Source organism: Cyrtonyx montezumae, unplaced genomic scaffold, assembly GCF_038088225.1.
Source record: "Cyrtonyx montezumae isolate F1298 unplaced genomic scaffold, pur_monq_1.0 scaffold_8, whole genome shotgun sequence".
NCBI lineage: Eukaryota > Metazoa > Chordata > Aves > Galliformes > Odontophoridae > Cyrtonyx > Cyrtonyx montezumae.
In genome coordinates, this window is record NW_027072089.1 from 115,854,704 (window position 1) to 115,876,838 (window position 22,135).

The window sequence follows — 22,135 nt, forward strand, 5'->3', positions numbered from 1 at the left end:
TCAGCAAAGTTAGGGCAGTTTACCCCACCGGAACAGTGCTCCCCAGGTAGGACTGTCTGATTTTCTTGCCCTATGTACACTGCAAATATAAGAACTGCACACCAGAAAGAAATGTTCAAGAATCTTACTTACATTCTGACCTTGCTCAGGAAGATGGTGCTTTTAGCCTCCAACGTGAAGTACCAAGTGAGGCTACAGAAGTCCTGAAGCAAAGAAATTGTGCGCTGGTTCATTCAGGTCAATTTTATATGATCTCTTTTGTCATAAATCGTAAGTTAAAAAAAGAAACAACAACCACAACCAAAAAACACAAAGCAAACGCAAATATTAGCCCTTATATGAAAATATAAATGATGTTCCAAACTGTGTTGGCTCCAGATGTTTTTATGAGTTAAACGGTTTACTGTTTTCATATTTAAAACATTCTATTTTTTCACTTGATGTTATAAGCTTTGGGCAAACTTGCTGGCATTGATTTAAGTAATGCTTTTGTACCATATGTAGGTCAAACACACATTCTAAAAAGATACAGTATGAACAAGAATCCAACCATTTACATTGAGAGGTAATAGCTGCGTACACTTTCTTCAGTAATTACTGCACTGAAAAGCTCTGCACTGAGGCTTTCTTTGACCAAAAAGTCCCATTTTTTTACAAAGTATGGCATCACATAACCGTAGTTATTTGATAGCTCCGTTCAGAAACTTTCTAGATTACTCCAGTAAATGTCTGAAGCTGTGTATTTGCCTCATTATTCGTCGCCTGGTTTTGCATTCTCCTTATAATGTTTAAAATGAAAGCACAGCGCTTCATCGAGGTTTTCATTTCCAGTTCTTGTGTGCTTGAAAGTGCTGATGGAAGAAGTGCTAAGAACACTTGGGTCTTGTGTATCTATTGGGGGACTCTAGTGCCAAAGGAAATGCAGCCCCACATATTCACGTTTGGTTATGAAGCTGATGGCAACGACTTTGCCGTGCCATGATGGCTTTGTTATTGAGTTCTTATTATTTATTTCTTCACCTTTTCAAACCTCTGCTACCAAAAGTGCAATTTGGATCCATCTCTTAACTTCTCTTGGAAACCCAATCTTTCTCCCTCCCCCTTGCACCCTCTCGCTTTTTTTTTTTTTTTCATTGCACTTCACTTATTCTCTCCCTCCCCCCCCCTTTTTTTTTTTTATATATATATCCCACGCGAGAAATCTGCGGCCATTCACTAGAATTAAAACAAACAAACAAACAAACAAAAAACACAACCAACAAAACAACAAGAACAACAACAAAAAAAGCACCTTCACAGCGCTTTGGGTCCGGGACTTCCCCAGCCCCTTCGCATCCGTGCCGGTGTCAGGGCTCCGGCAGCAGCCGCCCTTGTAGGACGGGTCCCTGCATTCCTTCCCCCCTCCGCCCCCCGCGACCCCGGCCCCCTCGACGGCGTCTCGCCCCCGCGGCCGGGGCGGGCGGACTGACAGCAGCAGGTTGGAGAACCGCGGAGCGCAGTGGGGTCGGGCGGCCGCTCCCCGCGCCCACCTGGGGCCGCCCGCGGCGGGGAGACGGGACCGGGGCCGGCGGTTCCGTGCTTGGTGGCACTCCCTGTTGCGGGGACAGCGGCCCGGCGGGTTCGCGGAACCACGAGCGGTTCAGCCAGTGCGATTTCTTTGTACTCTTTTTCTTTTTAATATTAGAGCACATATTGAAACGATAAACACAATGAAAAGCACAAAATATTTCATCAGTGTTGTAACTGTATATTTCCTTTATTCTGAAGAAATATCAAGTTTTGAACAGTGCACGGGGGCAGCGACTTCTGCTTTGGACGCCGCTCTCTTTTTAAAGACCGCATTGTTACAGTTAAATCTAAAGACAATTCCTAAAAAAAAACATTAGATGTCAGAAAAGGGGGGAAAGTCTTACCGTCGAAAGACTGCTGCAGGTTCCAGCTCAGCCTGAAACTGCAGGGAAAAGTGGAGCAGCTGCTGAACAAAAGTTTTAGATTTTTTTTTTTTTTTCAGAAAGTCTGCAAAACTAATTTCCCACAAAATAGGACTCAATTTCCGTTTAAGAAACTAGCTCTTGCAAATCTCATACAATTCCTGATTTTTTCCAATAGCAATTCGAATTCATTTTATCTTTCGCACATGGACCCAAGAGTTTCGACTGAAATGGCAGAGCGGAGTGCTTTTTTTTTTTCTTTTCATTTCATTTTTTCTTTAAGTTTGGTTTGCGGGGAGGTGAAGGAAGGTAGTGAGAGGAGAAAGGGCAAAGGAACTCAACGTTTCGGTAGCGGGCATCTCTTTGGGCAGCAATCAATAAGCGCTTTATCCTAATTTAAACCCGTGTACAGCCTTCCTCGGGGCTACTGCTATAATCCCACGACACGCGCTGTCCAAGCTGCCCCTACCCCGGTCGTCCCACATTAAAGACTGCGACGCAGAAAACGAAGATGCAGAGAAGTTGCACAAATTGTGCTTTTGGAAGGGCAGAGGGCAAGAAAGGCGACTCGTCTGTGCTCGAACACAACTGAAGATTCCCTGAGCGCTGGGGGCTTTATTTGCCGACTCACAGGCACTGGGGGTATCCCGTCCTTAAGGCTGAAGTGTGCGCGGAGGTGACAGCCCCGCACAGCTGGGCCGGGTAATGCTCAGGTGCGCTGGGAGCTCAGGTGGGGCTGCGGCCCCGCGCCCTCCAGGCGTATTTGATTTCGCCCATCTCCTCCCTGCGCACACCCCGCGGGGTGTCCTTCATCGCGCTCCCTTTTTTCCAGAAGGAAAAGGGGGATGGGGGTGGGAAGGGGTGCGGCGATAGCCCCGCGGGGCCCGGCCGCCCCCCGCATCCATCCATCTGGGGGGTGGGGGGGGGAGCGGACAGCCCCGGCGGAGCGGCGGACGCGCTCCCCGCGTCGAAGGGGAGGAGAGGCGGCCGCTCCTCGCCGGGCCGCCCCCGGCCACCCCACCCCCCCCTCCCCCCGGGGCGCGCAGCGCTGCCGCCCGCTGCCGGAGCCGCTCGGCGCGGGGACGGCGCTGGCGTTTTGGAGGGAGTTTGCATGTGGTCAGTGCTGTGCCGCTAAGCCAGCCCCCAGCTCACATTACACACTACTGTATTTATAACCTCTCGGAGCCGTTTCCCCCTTCGAGCAGTTCTCTGGGACCACCTTCTATTGGCTTCAATCTCTCCCGCTTCTTGACATCTGAGCAGCTCTGAGAAAGGCTCATCTAGGTCCGAGTGTTTATGCAGCGGAGACTGGCCGCTAGGGCTAAAGACCTGGATTATCTGAGCTCAGTTGCCTGCTGCAAAGTCTGTCGTTGCCGTTTTGGAAAAAAAAAATCCCAGCCCCGATCTGTTTACAGTGAAAGTTGACAAAGGGTGGTGAAGTTGGATCCTTCCTAAACTCTCCTGCCTGGAACCTGAGACTTGCATGCCATGGATCACACACTCTTTGGCTGCCTGCGCAGCCCCCATGCCACCGCGCAGAGCTTGCACCCTTTCTCCCAGTCTTCTCTTGCCCTGCATGGAAGATCCGACCACATGTCCTACCCCGATCTGTCTTCTTCTTCTTCCTCTTGCATAATAACGGGATACCCCAATGAGGAGGGCATGTTTGCCAGTCAGCATCATAGGGGGCACCACCATCACCACCACCACCATCACCACCACCACCAGCAACAGCAGCACCAGGCTTTGCAGACGAACTGGCACATCCCTCAGATGTCGTCTCCTCCCGCCGCGGCCAGGCACAGCCTCTGCCTCCAGCCGGACTCAGGAGGACCCCCGGAGCTGGGCAGCAGCCCCCCCGTGCTGTGTTCGAACTCCTCCAGCCTGGGCACTACCACCCCCACGGGGGCAGCGTGTGCGCCGGGGGACTATGGCAGGCAGGCTCTGTCCCCGGTGGAAACGGAGAAGAGGTCCGGCAAGAGGAAAAGCGACAGCTCAGGTAACGGCGGCGGCTTTCGCTGCGGGACGGGAACCTCGGGCGGAGGGTGTGGGGGAGCTGCGCTGCCGGGCCCCGGCTGTCCCGGCTCAGGCCGGCCCCGTGCGCTGCGGTGCTGCCACCGGGCTGCCCTCGGCCGCGTTCTCGGGATGTCCGTCATTAAGGGCAGCTTTATTAGGGCCGCGGTGGGGGGAGAAATAAAAAGGAAAAATCCAGCACGTGATAGAGCATGAAGTAGCGAAGGTGGCGGCGGCGGGAGGAAAGTTTCCATCCGACAAGGCGAGAGCTGTTTGTCGTTTCGGTGAGCATTTTAGCATCTGGCCCCGCGTCCTCCTCCCCTTTGCCGATCCGCCACCTCTGCCCCAAACTTGGGGACGGGACGCGCTCGGTGCCCCCGCCCTGCCCGCGGGCTGCGGCCACGCGGAGCTGGGGAGGGAGATCGCAGCGTGGGGCTCCGCGGGCCGCTCCGCTCCTTTTGCACCCCGAGTACAGGATCTGGCTGTGCGTGCAGCTCAGTCCTCGGCGCGGAAAGGGCAAAAACCTGGGGTCCGTCAGCCAAACGGGTGAATGAGAGCTTTAGAAAGTTGCTGGTGCCGGGGGCGGAGGGAAGGAAGGAGCTGTCTGACTTTTCAAACCACCGCAACTCTTGCTTAAAGAAGAGCAGAAAAACATATAGAGCCGCAGTTATTCTAGGAGGATGATTCGGCGTCTGTGAGCGCGCAGAAGCCTTGACATAATCTCTGCTTAAACCGGCGGAGCCTGTCTGTCAAAGGCGGCTCTGACCGAAGGCGAGCTGTGCGGGCAATGCGAAGATGGCACTTGGTCACGGCACGCACAAACCAAAGGGCCGTCGGGGATGCAGCGAGGGAGCAGTGGGCACTTGGAAAGGCGAGGGCTCGGTGCTCTGAGAACTCCAGAGAGGGTGTAGTGAACTGTTCGTTATCAAGGAAGAGAAAGTGAAAGGCTTTTCTACATAGCTGTGGAGTTCCCAATCGAAACCGTGACCTCTTCCAGTCAAAATGTTGTTAGCTCAGTAGAGTGGTGAGCCCTTGGAACAGTTTAGGAAAATGACCCTAAAGGATACCACCGTTACATTAATAAATTATTTTTATTTCTCATTCAAGATAGGCTTAGTTGAGTTTTATCTTATGTAGCTGGGCTGAAAAGTCTTCCAAGAATGAAAGCTGTACTTTGTCAAACAGCGGTGGTGAATTCCATTGTTGCGTCTTCCTTAACTTTATGAAAGAAAAGGAATGGTCAGATTTTCGTGAGGCAGATGAGGAGTGCTAGAATTTGAGTTCCCATTACTACTGAAAAATAATTGGATGCCTGTTAGCGTAAGGATTTATTTTATTTGTCGTGTACTCAAAGCTGAAGTGAAAAAAGGAAGTGGGTCCATTTCGCTGTCAGGGAAATATCTGTATTGCTTTCTGTTTATTTAATTTTGCAATGCAAACCAAAAAAAACCACTGAGAAATGTCACAGATCGTATCCTGAAGTGACTGGAGCCTTCTACTGGATTTAGTGGACATGAGTGGGAGCCTCGAGTTGCGATTGTGCGTACATTGATCTCACTGTGCTCCACACCTCGCATTCTGAGACTTTCTGAATCAGCAGGTAACTGCTGATTGCTGCCTCCTCTCTCCTCTCCGAGGAAGAAAACGTTCTGTCCATTCACACAATGAGGAACCTCTCGGGCTGAAAATAGGCACCTTTTGACAGCAACTGGGCAGCTGCCGTGTGTTTGGTTTTTCTTCAGGAAAAGCCAGAATTTTGGGCCAACCATTTAACCCCACCCCTTTATTAATCCTAAGCTCTGATGCTACTTAATGCGGTCCTAATGTATGGCAGCAAGAACTGTTGTTAAGTCGCTGCATTTCTATATTTTAATCCACAATTGCTCCTCATTAGATTAAAAATCACTCCCTTTATTTCTCATTAATCTGCTTTTTTAAACAAATCACCATGCTTTAAAGCGTTGCATTCTCCCCCTCCCCACTTTTTGGTGACAGATTCATCACACTTGGAACCACTTCAATAGGCGTTTGTATAAAATCCTAATAGTAAATAACTAAGAAGTAAAGAGAGACTGTTTAAGTTTCAGTGCCAGTGTTCTGAGACAATTATTAATGCTCCTGCTTATTTACAGATATATTTCCTGCTCTGAAGCGTGTTGCATAAAGCCACAGAATGCTCAGTGTTTTCTTGAGCACTGAATGTGTTCCGTACGTCAGATGTGCATTAACCTTAGGCCACCCCTTCTTTGCAGTGCCCTGCTTTCATCCCAGCGTGCTTAAGATCAGCAGCAATGATTCATAAAACTGAGATTATCGATGGGCACAAGAAAGTGAAACGTAGACGTTACTTGTGTCATTTATCTCCCAAACAAATAATTGTGGCATAGCTGTGTAGATACTCTGACGGAGTATCTTTTTTACCAGAAGTAGCACCCATTTTTGCCTATTTGTTATAATGGCGGGAGGGTAATTTTTTTAATTAAGAAGGAACTCTGGGGGGCAGGCAGAGTACTGGGTGGTGGGCCGTGTGCTTGTTCCCGTGCTTGCTCTTTCTTTTCCTGAAATTCACATCTTGCAGAGGAATGGGAGGGGAGAGCCACTGTTTGCGCTATACTTTGTTAAGCTTTTGTTTGGAAGCAGAAAGCCAGGTGAAATGTGCTTTTGTAGTACTTCAGTGTAATCTGTCTGACTCTCAGTTCTCTTCTACCCTAACCCAGGCTTTAGAAATACCCTTTAGAAGGTGTTGAATCGGCTGCTACAGGACAGGGTGACATTGCCGACTGTTCTTGTTATAAAGGACTAGGAAATACTGCTTGCTTGTGCGTGCTGTAGTTGTCAGTGTCTTGGTGTTCTGCAGTCCCTCTCACTATCTCAGGATATTCCTTTCACCTGCATAGGCCAAGCAGTGGCTTAGTAGATAGGCAGGCGAGCTGGAAGGATGCGCTCAGATCTGTAGGCACAAGATATCTGTAATGAGTATTGCCATCTGCAGCCTTGCCTTCCCAGCTCAGCTCTGTTTATGGTGAGGATGTGGAGAAAAGGGACAATAGTAAGACTGAGGATAGGTTGCAAAGAAATTCACTTATTTTAAAGCACACTAATGGTCAGGATTATCTGTGTGCTAATGAGGTGCAGATGAAAACCATGTTGAGTGTATGAAACACATATTCTTGGAGCACGTTCTTGCTTTGTGTTGCGAGTTGTTCTGTATAGTATATTTTTCATTTATTATTATTTTTTAATTTCTTCCCTTCTCACTAGCTGCTTGTGACTTCTAAGGCCCTTTTCTTTCTGTTTTTTTTCTTTTTTTAATCTTTTTTTTTTTATTATTATATAGGTTTGTTTCTCAGAAGATACAGTACACACCAGATGCAAAATTACTACTGCAATTGTCAGTTGTCTTAGCTTGTTTAAGATCTCCTAAAACAACATTCAGGAGAAAAGCCCATACAGAAATGTAATCTGAGTTAACTGAGAAATGCAAAAAGAAAATGAATGAGTCCTAAGAATGCTAAAATTCAGTACCGAGATGCAGAGCTTAGTGGGAGGGTGAGTCCTACTGGAGGAGTTCTTCTAGGTCATTGCAAGCAACTCAAACATGGAATTGCGATAGATAAATATATGTAAAAAACAAATTTGATTCCAATGAGTTAAAGTCTAATGTAATTAAACATACCCTCAGGATGAAGGTATGAGAAGTCTTTTTCTTTCTTTTTCTTTCTTCTTCTTTCTTTCTTTCTTCTTTCTTTCTTTCTTTCTTTCTTTCTTTCTTTCTTTCTTTCTTTCTTTCTTTCTTTCTTTCTTCTTCTTTCTTTCTTTCTTTCTTTCTTTCTTTCTTTCTTTTCTTTCTTTCTTTCTTTCTTTCTTCTTCTTTCTTTCTTTCTTTCTCTCTTTCTCTCTTTCTCACTTTCTTCTCTCTCTTTCTCTCTTTCTTTCTCTCTTTCTCTTTCTTTCTCTCTTTCTCTTCTCCTCTTTCTCTCTCTTTCTCTCTTCTCTCTCTTCTCTCTTTCTTCTTTCTCTCTTCTTTCTCTTTTCTTTCTTTCTTTCTTTCTTTCTTTCTTTCTTTCTTTCTTTCTTTCTTTCTTTCTTTCTTTCTTTCTTTCTTTCTTTCTTTCTTTCTTTCTTTTCTTTCTTTCTTTCTTTCTTTCTTCTTTCTTTCTTCTTTCTTTCTTTCTTTCTTCTTTCTTTCTTTCTTTCTTTCTTTCTTTCTTTCTTTCTTTCTTTCTTTCTTTCTTTCTTTCTTTCTTTCTTTCTTTTTTAATTTGACATGGAAAAATGTTTCTATATGGAATAATTTTCCAATGGAAGGCTAGCAGGTAATGTCCATTCATATTTTGTCTACATTTACAATAGTGTCATATAGAAGCACTACTATTAATCGTACAAAAACATCTCAGGAATCCAGTGTTTCAATGGCTGTTCTGCTGGGTTTTGTTCATTGACAAATCACGTGAAAAGAAAACAGTACTCTTTTCTCCAGTGTTTTAACATCTTTTATAACCTACCTATTCTCAACAATCATGCAGTAAAAGTTACATCTCTAGAGAATTTATTTTAAACACAACTAAATACCATAAATCATATGCACTTGTTTGAAAGGATCTCTAAAAAGCAGGTCATTTTGATAAATGATTGTAAATACTGTGAAATCATTGGTTTTGAGGACTTCTGATTGGTTTCTGAAACACATCAGTAAGAAAAATGAGCTGCACACTTGTAGTCAAAAAGAACTGTGTAACTGATTCATCAATGTGTCTGTGCTTTTCAGCATGGTTGTAAACGGAAGCAGGAAAAATATATAATAAAGTACAGTTTTTCTGAAAAGAATAAATTTGTTTGGTATCCAGTATCAAAGCATTGCTTACCATTATGTAGGAAAGCAACAACAACCAAAAGACGCTGTAGATTTCATAAACGAAGCAAGTTCCAAATTTGGTGGACAATACTAGTAAACTTAGGAGAAAATTAGTAAGATTGATTGATAAGCAAACGCTGTGCTAGACTATGGAGCACTTGCTCGATCATTTACCTGAAAATTGCTATGTATTCTTGTTGTTTTGAGAAATATTATCTTCAAATTTGCTAGAACTGTAAACATTTCTAACACTATTTAACTGATAAATTTGAAACAAAAACCTTTTTCCCATAGCCTAAAAGTAATTTTGTTAGGACTGCAATTAGTATGACCTCTAATTGTGTATTTCTGTGTGCTCGCTTATATTATTCAGTAGGATTTACACTTTCTCCACCCTTACAAGCATCGAGGTCTCAATGTAGCTGTTCTCTGGAGCACAAATGTTTTTTTGAGAAGGTCTGTTGAATTCAGTGCAACTACTTAAGCTCTGGAAGTTTTTTAAGCCATTGGAGATTACTCTGTTACTCTGATTTGAATCTTTTGGCACAGAATGTAACTTCATGTTATTCTTTTATTATTTGGTATTAAGCACTATCAAGGATCTAGTCTTCAAAGTGAAGTCACAGAGGGGTCTGGATGAGTAAGAAACGTGGTGCTAGAATCAAATGCAGAAAGAGATATGGACACATGTGGATTAAAGATCGGAACAGTCTGGCAGTAGTTGGAGAACTGCAAATGTAGCTAAAACTTACTCAAGAAATCATGACTGCAGTTATCCTTTATCATTTTTAAACTATTGCTGTATGGTAGGAAAAAAACAGTGCTTTACAATTCTTCCAAATATCGTCTGATTAAAATACTACGATAGTTTGAGCATCGACAATCCAGCGTTATTTACATAAAATGTATTTTAATTTCATTGGTTTTAGCACCCTTGGGCAAAATTTAACCCGACATATGTAGTGTAGCTTCTCTAGTATTTTGCACAGTAAGTAATCAGATTCTCAGATTCTCGACTTTTGTTGTTGTTTATTCTCAGACTTTTTAACCTTTTCAGATGTACTGATTTTTCAGTAGTTTTTAATTGAGCCTTTAAGACTGCGTAGAGTTTGCCATTCATAAATGTTCATTCTTCAGTGATAGGATGACTCGATACGCTGTCCCTTTGAAATTCTCAGGAGCAGAACTGAGTTCTGTGCCTTGAAATTTAAGGGAGGGTGACAACATTATCTTCGTTGCTGTCTGCTGATAATCTGATATTGCTCGTAGGATTGCTGCTTTCAGCAAAGACAATGTTACATGACAGTATAACGTTTTCTGTAGCATGTTTCTTTCAGTAGTGGAATATATTCTATCCAACAATTTTGCTAGTTTCCAGAAGGGAAGCAAAATAAATCTGGTTTCTTCTACCAGGAAGAGCAAAGTTGAAATTCATCGGTAAAATGCAGTTTTTGTGTAGTTGGGTTCAATCTTTTTTTTTTTTTTTGTTCCATGCTATTGTGTGTCCTTGTTCTAATACACTTAAGAATGCAACTTGAAAGGACGTGAAGGGAAAGTCATATTTTTTAAATATAAATACTTGCATATGTCGCTAATAAGGTTTGTAACTAAAATAGTGTGGTGTTAGAGAAGTTTGATAAACAGTGCTCGAGGCTACTTCATTACATCAGAGCACAGCTGGGCACCGAACCCAGCCTTAGGATCTGTTTTGAGCCTGTGCCCCACTCTTTTATTTTGTGCCTGTGTTGCCAGTCCATACAATAGCAGTGCCAGTACCCTCCTTCCATTTGCAAAACACTATAAGCTTTGATTAAATGAAAAGCTTTGTGTGAGTGTGTGTGTGCTTTTTTAGGAGACTTTAAAGACTTCCAGATCTGCATCACCATTTCTCAAGCACTACTAGTGGCAGGGTTCAGCTATGAGCAACACGGAGCACAGCCACCTCACGAAAAACCTTTTGCCCACTACTCAGCAGGCACTAACATCACTTTTACCTCTGGCTGCTTAGATGCACACAGCAAGAAGTCATTTAGACCTCTATGGTTTGTGCCTGGGGTCTCTGATGACTCGATAGCTGCCTTTGAGTTGGATTTGTTGAAAGTTTGAATGCAAAAATAGCCAAATGCGACTGTGGTACATGTGCATAGTCCATGCTTGTATGTATTTGAAGCATGTGAATCACCCAAAAATCTTATGAAAATAAATGATTTATAAACATACGAGTCCAGTGAAATTTCACCTGGAAGATACTGATGACAGAATTCCTGCTCATTTTTGATAGGGCCAGATGTTAAGATGTATGTTCTTACTGTGAATGTAGCTTAGCTTGGGCAAGGGAGGCAGACCAGATAGCCATGGTTGTGCTTATGCTTTTTGCGATCTGCTGTTCTTCCAGCAGTGAAGAGCACAGAGAAGGGATGTACATTTAAGAAAGGACTGCTGCCTTGCGTCTTAGTTTAATAGCGAGGTGGAAAAAAACATGCTGTCCGTATTATTTAGTAATAATACTAAAAATCGGTATCCTGTGAGATGTTCGTCTAGCCCATATTAATTTGAAATGATATTCTAGTAGATGAAATGTTAAATTTAAATTATGGAGACGTTGGTCAGTCTCTGAAATTAAATATATATATGGAATATCACCAACACAGAGTTGCACTGTTATATCTTCAAATTCACTGAGTTACGCAAAGTGGGAAAAAATTTATATAATATGATAAAATAGTAGACAGCTGCCATTACATTAGAATCTGCTTTTAAAGTGGTCTGTTAAACATGGTGAAAAAACAATTTAGTCAGTCAAAATGTTACAAATGTTAAAATGTGCATATTAACTGTGCAGTATTCATTGTAGATTAGAGGGGACTTCATTTTGAGATCTCGGACCTTCAGGAGACAGTAACAAAAAAGTATTTTACAAGTACTTTTAGGGGTAGGTTACTCAACTGGAAGTTATGCGTATTACTAAATAGGCATGCAATTTTTACATCAAAGGAACAATTAGAAATCACATTTAGTAGTTAGTATTTTGTTGTTTAATGATTAACGTAATCATTCAGTACTGTGCTGCCTGCAGTCACTTAAGCTTGCTCATTACCTAGATAAAACAACAGCTGAACTTTACATTGAAAATTACCTATGCCAAACAAGCCTTGCAGCAGTAGAACAAAGGGTAATTACAATGCGTGAACAGAAGAAAACATACATGAAAACTTAACATTCATTTGAAAGAGAAGTTATTTTGTACTCGAACCTATGTTTCCTTTTATCTTTCCGTTCATCAAATGAAAAAAAATAATTGACCAAACAGCAGAAGAAACAAGTCTCAAAGGAATTAGGCAAATCTTTCATGTATGATGGAAGAGCATAGTTTTACTGAACCAATAAAATCTAGTGTGTTATGAAACCCTAACTGGAAGCCAAGTAATCTTTCTTTTCTTTCTTCTTTTTCCATTTGTCACTGTCTTTTTCTATCTATCTTTTTCTATCTTTTCCTACCATCTTTTTCTTTCTCTCTTTCCCTCTCTTTCTCTCCCTTTTGTTTTTACAATGTTGCTTCTTGGGCTAGAGAAAAATTATTTGACTGAGCATTATTTTATAGCAAATAGGATATGAACAACTAAAACTGAAACAGATTACTGAAAGCTTTTAAAAGTCCTTCTTCCTTTTGCATTCTCTCAGATCTATAATAGCTATTTTTTATTTTTAGGAAGTAAGTCCCAACAAATGCTGCCGTACATAAGTTGTGTTAGGTGCACTTCAGAGTCCGTTGCCACCATTGTGAGTTTTAATTGTTTGACTGTGATCCCACAGTTATGCCAGTATGCATTTAATTTTGGGTGTTAGGAGATGAATGAAATCCTGGGTGTGCTGAAGTGGAAGCTAACTCCTGACGGAAGCCAGGCCTTTACATCAGACATCAGTAGTTGCGTTACTTTGATATGAACACACCTGAAGTTAAATGGATATTTATACATTTTGCTGAATTGAGGGCATTAGTCACTTAAATTTACCAAGTGGAAAAAAAAAAAAGAAAGAAAACACAACAGTTTCCTACTTTGGCCCTTCTAAAAATAGCTACTAAAAATCTGTTGGACATATGTGAATCAACAGTATAGCTGTTGAGGGAGTGGAGAGAACTGTGGGGTTTTCTACCTGCCATGGGAAAAAATGGGTTATCCTAGAAGACTGCAATGCATGGAGAGTATGTGCGGTGGTCTATTTGGAAGGGGGGTTCTGAAGCGTGAGTGTAGCTCGTTGGGCATGTGGGTGTCTCAGTAGCTTTTCAAGCCTTTCATTTTCTTTGGAAGTGCTATAGACCTCATCTATTTGCTTGTGAACAAGTAAATCCTATTGTTAAAATGTTTTGTGTTTTGTTTTTTGACCATAAAAAGAATGACAGTGACTAAATGTTTCCTAAATTCACAGAAATATCAGCTGTTTTAATGAAAAGAACTGGAGTCAGTTGCTTCGATAAACTGTAATGTGACATATTTTGTGAGGCCTATATGCACTGAGGTGGTAACAAAGATATGAATGAAGCCCATGTGGAAGTCAACTACTTGAAAATGCAGCATAAATCTTTTTGCTTACAACAGCTGACAGTATTTTCTGTCAGAAGAGAAGAGCAGTCTTATGCAGAGTAAAGCTTGTTTACTCCTTTCAAATTGGTATTTTGTGAAGTAGAGTTTAAAATGCAGTACTGGTCTGCAGGGCAGTCAGCATGCTCACCTTGCATAGGATTCAGGGAGAACCAAGAACATTGCAAGCCCTTTGCACCCTGAGATTACTGTTTCACTTAAAAATGACATCGCACTATAAGCTTTTCTTTTTCCCAATTCTTTTCCTATATTCTTTTTTTGAGAGTACCACAATGACTTCAAGCAGCAGCTGTGTGTGAAGCTTTCTGTGTTCCTGGGGACATTAGAACAATGCATACTGATGGTCTCAGCCTCAGCTCTCTCCTTGCTCTGTCTTCCCTCCCTGTCTCTTTCATTTTTTTTTAACAGATGTATGTTTCTGAATGAGTGTATTCCTGTATATCTTTTCAATTTCCATTTATCCTTGCAGAAAGAATGCCTGTTTTATTGCAAAACAAAAAATAGCACCCTTTTCTCAGATTTTCATTAGATGTTAGTGTAAAGTAACTTAAGAACCACAGCAATCAGCTAAATACAACTGTACTGTTAGGTAATGTTAGTTTGCTAGGCAATGCAGAATGAAACAGCTACGGATCGCTGGAGCAGAGTCAGATTAAGATAGGAGACCTCATTAGCAGCCATCCATGAGATGACTTGAAACTGTAGCATTATCGTTTCTTGTATTATTACTGTTTTAATTTACACGATTTTCAATTATCATGCCAATAAGGAGAATGTCTGTCTATACTATTTGTATATCTATTATCTATGGAATAATATATTATTATTAAAAGTAGAAAATGGAACTACTTCAAATATAAATGAAAAAAAAATGATATAGACAAACACAGAAGAAAAATCTGGAGATTGGAACATAGATGTCTTGGAGTTGTTTAAATTACGAGAAAAAATGCAGCCAAACTTCCCTGTAGGTTTGTATTTTAATTTTTTCCTCCACTTGTTCTGACCTCTTTGTTTCTTACACTTTGATACATTGCTGCAACTTTATGAGGTTAACATCTTTATTACTGTGATACAAAAATCTAACAGTATTTGAACCCTATAAAGCTATCTTTATTCGACTGGTTCCAAACTGAAATTTAGCCATGCAGAGAAGGCGTCAGTAGAGTTTGCAGTCTGTTGGCATGCGAAATATCAGTGACTTAACGATTTTGTATTTGCAAACATATCAGAAGAGCTTTGCCAGACATGACACCCAAACAAACACTTTTGTTTTTGGATAGAGATTATGTGTTTCAGGCACAGTAGCTAAATGTGTCCAGCCATCCTGTAGTATATTTCATGAGCTATAACTTACAGAATGATCCAGTCTTTCACAGTTCTCATGAATGCCGTTTCCTTCCCTCCTGTGCAAGTTCCTCGTTGCTTTACCAGACTGAGTTCCTTACGATAAAGTACATGTATGTATATGTGTAGTGATGCTCTAAGCTTAGTTTACTGTATATAATTACATTGGACTTAACAGCATAATGTTAAAAACATTAAGCACAGGCATATTGATTACTTCCTGGTCGTTGACTCCTTCAGATCAATGATGTGAGGCTAAGACATGTTTGTAGTTACAAAACATATGGGTAGATACCATAAAAATATTATTTATGGAGACTCTGTCTTGCTTTTTGTTTTTCAGGCGTGTTTCCACAGCTAATTGATTGTCTTAATTCTCTCTCTCTCTCTCTCACACACACGCACACACAAACTGAACATATGGTTGACTTGATTATGTAGATAAGTGGAAAGCTTGATGCTACCCGTATAGGGGAGTCTGGCTGTGTGTTATTGTTGGCCTATTAAGTAAAAAGACCTTGTTAATATATCAGCAGACTTGCTGCAAAAGGCAGAGTTGAGATCCACACTGGACTAGAAATACAAGAAGTACTGCTCTTGACTGAGGCATTCCTATGAATGTGCATGGAGCCTTACTTGCTCAGGATTTATCTAGGGGTTCATGGTTCTTGAATACCTCGAAGTGCGTTTTCGCAACCTTGAGAAAAGCTGGACTGAATCAGTGCCAGGAAATGTATGTAGAATACTGCACAACAGTTAGAAAAAAGGGGTCTCACCCTTGCTGTCATTACATTTAATGTCTCCTGGTCTCCACGAAGCCTAGAAGGTAGCTTTGTGCAGGTAACGCTGGTTTCTTTGTAAAGGAGGACATTGTTTCCTTTCCTTCCAGGGTAAGAACATACAGATGTAGGAAAAATGCTCACAAACCAGACCTGGGGGCCATCACAAAGTACTTTTTTACAGGGACAAAACAACACTGTTCTTGATTTCCTCACTACAGGATGGAACCACATTCTGCTCCTGGTTCTGAATAGGGTAAGAGCTTCACATATTTTTGCCCTTTGAGTGTGGTAGTTGTTTTTTCCAATTTTCTTTTTCTACAACATATTTTCAGTTTGTTTTGCAAATGATTCTTGTAGCACTCAGCAGAAATCGAATCCAGTTTTTCTGCCATGGTGCTCTTTTGATTCCTGCTCTGTCCCCACCAAAAATCTGATACCAGTTCATCCACTTAGAACTAAACTACTATTTCTCCAAAAAGCATTGCCCAACTTCAGCTCAGATGGTGCATCTGTTCTATTATCCTTTTCAAGGTTATCTGCTTAAAAGTTTTCTTTGTACTGTTCTAAGCATGTTCTAACTCTGTCCATTCACACTCTTCTCTTTTGCTGCTGCAGCTCACGTTCATGAAAGAAACGTCCAGAAGTAATATTCTGTCATTATCTCATTGGTCCCAAATCATCAATTTTTTTCAGTAGAAACATTCTTTAGTTAACTGAGAGCTAATAGAAAAAGAGTAAAATAATAACAATAATAATAATAATAAAACCTTCATATTCTTTCTTCTATTCTTGAGATTTTAACTTCATAAGGGTGCACACCACAGAGCAGATTCTGTAAATGACTGTAGCAGAAATCAAGTGTTACCCAGGCACCACAATGCTAGTGGTTAATATTTCATGCCAGTGATGTACCCAGAGTTAACAGAACCTTGTCTAAAAAGGGGAAACTAAACAAACTTGATTAAAAAAAAAAACAAACACAAAGAACATTTAATCTCCTTAAAATGCAATATTTAATTCCAAAATTTTAGGTAATAATTACTTGTGCCAGAAGGAACATGCTTAAAAAAAAAGTAAAGTCTCATTTTGATGTGGACTGTAAACTTTAAATAGCATTGGCAATTTGTCTTTTCACTATAATTTCCTTTAAGAAGAAACCTGAAAGTGGTAAAACATTTTTTTGTTCCATTTCACTAGTATATTAGACACATATATTCATTTGTTACGTGTGTGTGCACGCATATGCATGTGTATGGAATCTAAAATAACAGGAAATGAGGACCTGGGATACCACTAGATTTGATTGGACCAGCACTTGGTTACAGTGTGCTGCTTTATTCCTAAATGTATTTCTAAAACAGTTTGAGTAGATTGAAGGAACTGTAGGCAGAGTAAGAAAAGAGAAAAGTACAGAAGTGTTGCTGGTAGCTTTTGCTTGGGCTTGGCAACTTTGTTGTTACTTTCGATATCTAGAGTTTTTTCAGTCTAATACCAGCAAATAGATCAAGGTAAAATTACAGAAGATATTAAATCTGAACTCTGGTGGCATAAATTCACACGAGGACCAGATCACAAGATTGGCTGCTTCCTGGCTAGTTTCTAGTGGGCGTTTATCTGTATTGCAAATATCACCATACAGTTTGGCACAACCACTCAGCTCAGTGAAGAGGATTCAGTTCCAGGACTGAAAAAGCCAAAAGCATGAAATGCCAGAACTGAGGAGCATTTACAGTGTAGTATGGAGACAGTTTTACAGCTTTTGTCTCAACTTTTCCTTTGCTGGGGATAAAACTCTTTGATTTTTGGTAAGAATTCTATCAAATTTATAGAAGGAGGAGAGGGAGGAATTAGACACCAACTTTAAAATTCATGACTTTAATACAATCCTAAAAGCTTATTATGTCAGAACTCACATTTTTGCAGCACACATCAGAATCTAATAGATGGTGTATGAGAACACTTCAAAAAATTGGTAAATAGATAGTTGTCTGGTCAAAATTAGAAAAAATTTAAACAAGAAAGTTACAGACTTTTGAAAGTGATGGAGTCCTGCTCCCTTCCCCCACCACCCATCAGCAAGCTGATGTTTCCAGCAACTTCAAAAACAGAAGACTTCTCTGTAATCCTAAATGTACATAAGGAACAGATTAAAGTCCTGATTTGTGAAAAAATTTGAGCATATGCTTAGGAACCATTGACTTCAGTGGGAGTTAAACATGTCCACACACGCTTCTTGAACTGGAGACTAATAAGGATATTAAAAAGGATCAAGAGGCTGCCCCCCTTCAGGAAATGGTGCAAAACTGTCATAGCTGAAAGCTTTTTTTTTGTCACAATCATACTGACTTTCATCACTACTCTCCTCACTTCACTTCCAGCCATCACAGAGAAAACAACCCTTTTTTTTTGCCCTCTCTTCCCCTCCATTTGCTTGTGTCTCTCCATGACAGACAAAGTTTTCTCTGGTCCATGAAGTAAAGGAACTACAGTTTCTTAAGGATGCAGTGTCCATTAAGGATGCCCTTATTTATAGTGAAATTAAGTGGAAGATGGTAGAATGGTATAGTGGATGAGGTCTGAACTTCAGAAAATGATTCACAAGAACTTTGCTGTTTAGCTATGAGGAACTAATGATGATTGGAACAAGAGAGAACACAGTATAGAAATGCAGAAAAAGAAGGAAAGAAAATCTTCCAAAAAAGAATAAATTATAAATATAATTTACCTATAGCAACTCTATTGGTACTCCCAACCCCCCCCCCCCCGAAATAGAAATCCATATTTATATTCTTTTACTGATGAGTGACAGATGGAGTGAAGTAGTGGTGACTAAAAGGGTTGAGTGTGGGTTGATTTCTTTTGAGTCGGTATGACAATGCGGGTTATGTATATGGTTCGTGAGTGTGGTACTAATTTATCAAATGCTCATTTGGACTTTAAAAAATAGCTTGCCTTCATTAGCAGTCTCAGGAAACAGACTCCATGGTGTAATAAATCTCACTTGCAGGAATTTTGGCCTGATACTCATCTAAAAATACTCCAAACTTTCTTTTCCTGAGCCTTGTCTCCTGCTCTGAGACAATCTTAAGTAATTCCTCCTTGCTTTTCATCCTCTAGCATTAGGAGGCAGTTCTCACGCGTCCTTATACGCAGGATTAGTTAGTCTTGGGACAAGTCTTTGTTCTTATCTTTGAGTTATTCGTTCCAAACTGTTTGGTTTCTTTTCTTAATGAGTGTTCATTCTACAAATTAAGATCGAGGGAACTTTGGCATAATGGCTGTTTTGCACAGTATCACAGAAAATAATTTATTTATGAATCATGTAGTAGAAGGATTAAATCTGAATATAGTTTAGAAAAGAACAACTGAGGAGAATATTCATTAGGTATAAGAAAAGCTGAAAATTGACTTTATGCTTTTTTCTTCCCCAAAATTTTATTAAATTAGCTCATATAAATTAGTAAAGATGCTTCCTGCCAACTTTGTTTACTTGCTTCTCGAAGCAGCTTTCATTCTAGACAAAAAAAAAAAAAGACAAATTTTCCATCTGTGGTTTTGTTTTCACTGGTTGCTGTTTCCTTTACTGCTATGTGTGTTGTAAAATTGAAATGAGATACCCAGTTGTTCTTTACTTTTGTCCAGCTGTCTGCCTATTCATGAAGCTCTCTGAAAGTGTTGAAGGTTTCAGTATTCAGTGTGATAAGCCTGCAAAATATCTCTGTTTAACAGTCTTTCTCAAAATGTTTGGATTTACTCATCTCTGCAGGAATTCCCATGATGGGAGAGACTGGGAATGGCCCTCTGCCCTCCCAGATTTAGTGTTGCTAGTAGCTGGGCATTTCATATGATCTTTGTTTTAGCTGCAGACCCTTGGCACTGTCACTTAGTTATGTTTTTCTGTCTGTCTGTTACAGTTGCTTCCTAACATTTAATACAGTTTCATAACTATCTTGTATAGCTTTCATCCATCTTGTGATGCATCAGGGTCCAGGCACAATGATGTATCCTGGACTCTTGTGGTGCGTTGCATCTCCTGCATTAACCACTGCACTGTTGTAGGACGGACACAGTTGCCCTGAGCAGTAGGAATTGTCAAGTCTTAAAACTTCTCTTAGCATATGTGGCACATCACATATCAGCTTATGTTCTACTGCCACATCATAATGTGATCTCCCTTCTGTTTTCTGATATAATTAGTCGGTAGCTTTCTGACTGTTACCACTACTGCGTTTTGTTTTAAGTTATTTTTCAATCAGTTCTGTCTTCAAACCAATGAGCCAATCTGTGAACACTGTTTCCTAGCCAAGTAATATGGATTTATATTTTTTTAAAAAATATTAAAATAACAATCTTGATCCAAAAGATATTGTTTTGAAAGATACATTTTTACAATGACTTTATAAAAACTTTAAGTCTGCTACTAATAAAAAAATAAATATTGCAAATAGTCCCTAACTGGGCAGTTTGCTAAGTTTGTATTTTATTCCTTTTATAATGCTAAGGAATTTAAAAGCTAGAAAAGCTGGCATTAAACTGAAAGGGCAATGGAAAGTTGGTAGCCTAAACATTTGTTTTGATTCATATGGAAGGAAAAAATTTGGACCAGATGCTTGAAAGAGCTCAGAACCCAGCAGCCCCCATTGTTCTTCATTTAGGTGCCTAAATGGTAACAGTCGGGTGTGCAGCTTTCTTGAAAACTGATCCTTTTGTGTTGAGGCAGCTTTTAGGCTTCAGCCTATCTCTTTCCGGCTGTAGAATTTGACTGTAAACATTTTATTCCAGAATTGTCCCTCAAATGTATCCTTCAAGCATTTGTTTGTAGTTAAGTGATCTATTCTTAAAATTACAGGACTGCAATCCCTTCAGATTGTTCTGAGTTTTAAAAATATGTCCCACTTACGTTATTTTCATGCCAGAGGCCTACTGCTCTGTATCTGACATTTTGGGAAGACATTTTCGAGGAGTTCAACCATGCTGTGGGCATTTAGAAATGCAGTGTGGTCATACACTCATTTGCTTTAGGCTGAAATTTATGTAAAATATAGAATATTTTAAAAAGCAAAGCCTGAGCACTTTATTCTATGCAGTAAGCTCCCAGTCACAGAAAGTTGAAAGTATGTAGGTCGCTCTGAAAGTAATACCCTACAGAGAGCACAATAACACTATATGAGAAAATTCTCAGCTAAAAAACACTATTTTTCAATATATTAACAACCAATAGCTATGTATTTTCACCAGTGAAGAACAAGAACTTTCATTCCATGCTTGTAACAATCTGCATGGCCCTCCGGAATGTGACTTGTCTTTCATGTTTCTGTCACAACTGCTAAAACACAGCACCCACTGCCTCAGTGTGCTCACATCCACTGTTTAGTCTCCATAAATATTCAGCAAGCGTCAGTGAATGTCAGTAGGAACCATTTTTTCCACGTGGAGGAATTTCGTGGCACACCTTTGCTTCCTATGACAGATGCCATTTTGTCAGACTGCATCTCTGCTGCCATCTGTTGCACAGCAACAGAATGTAGTATTGGCAAGAAGGTTCATCCTCTACTGTCACACCACCAACATCTGCCTCTGATGTTATAGTAAAATAGAAGGCATTACTTTCAGAGCAGCCATCATATATGGGATGCTTGCAAGTCATTATGCTTACTTTTAAAAGTTCCTAACACATGAATTATCATAATATACATAATTGCAAGACTGGGTTAAACCATAATCAAACATAGTATCTAGCGTGCTTTCTTATGGTTAAAAATATTGGCTTTTAATAAATTTACATAACTTCTTTATATAAGTTTAGTATACAGACAGTTAAAGTGCAATTTGAAGTCCCATTGTGTAATGGGTCTATTGTACATTATTCAAAAGTTCATTTAGACTTCATTCTAATGTTGCAAGTTGGCTAAATTTTGAAATAATTACTAAAATATAATAGTCTTCACATACATTTTTAATAAACAGCCCACCATGCTACCCTACCCCTCAAATACACAGAAGATAGGTGGCTTTGAAATCAGGCATTGAAAAGAAATAAAAATGTTGAATTTCTGACTTTGCCATGGACTCTGTGTACAAATTTGCCTGAGAGAATATTCCATGGAAGCACTGCAGCAAAAGTGTTCTGAAAATTAGCACATACAGGCCATCGCAGTGCTCTTGTCACGTAAACTGTCCCTACTGAGAAGCAAATATATTATTTTACACAAATCACCCTGTCTGTACTCCTCACAGGAGGAGTCCCTGTGTACATCCACTCGTTTCATTCCGTTCAGAGTCCCCCCAGAGTGGTTACTAATTGCTGGGTGAAACACCAGTCAAGTTATTTTTGAGCAGGTCTGGGACTCCAAACAATGAGAAACACTTTTTATTTTATCATTTTAAGTAGGGACACTTCTTTCTTTTTATTTTGTATTTTATTTTATTTTATTTTATTCTATTTTATTTTTTGAGCCAATTATCGGCAGATGTGCTTTAGCCAACCATATGTATAGAGGTGATATACAGATATATTTCTCTGCTGCAACAAATATTCCAGCTTCTTTCCAAATGCTGTGTTTGTTTGGCTGATGCACGACCTCAGCCAGACATTTTTATGAAATT

General features: G+C 40.4%; 1 protein-coding gene across 1 annotated transcript in view; it reads left to right on the top strand.

Moving 5' to 3' along the window:
• Positions 1–3,112: 3,112 nt before the first annotated feature.
• The window catches only part of MEOX2 (mesenchyme homeobox 2), a 52,487-nt gene continuing 33,464 nt past the window's right edge, over positions 3,113–22,135 (top strand). The window contains exon 1 of the mRNA XM_065752279.1: positions 3,113–3,930. Coding sequence (XP_065608351.1) covers positions 3,420–3,930 — 511 coding nt within the window. The 5' untranslated portion in view covers positions 3,113–3,419. The remainder of the gene's footprint in view (positions 3,931–22,135) is intronic.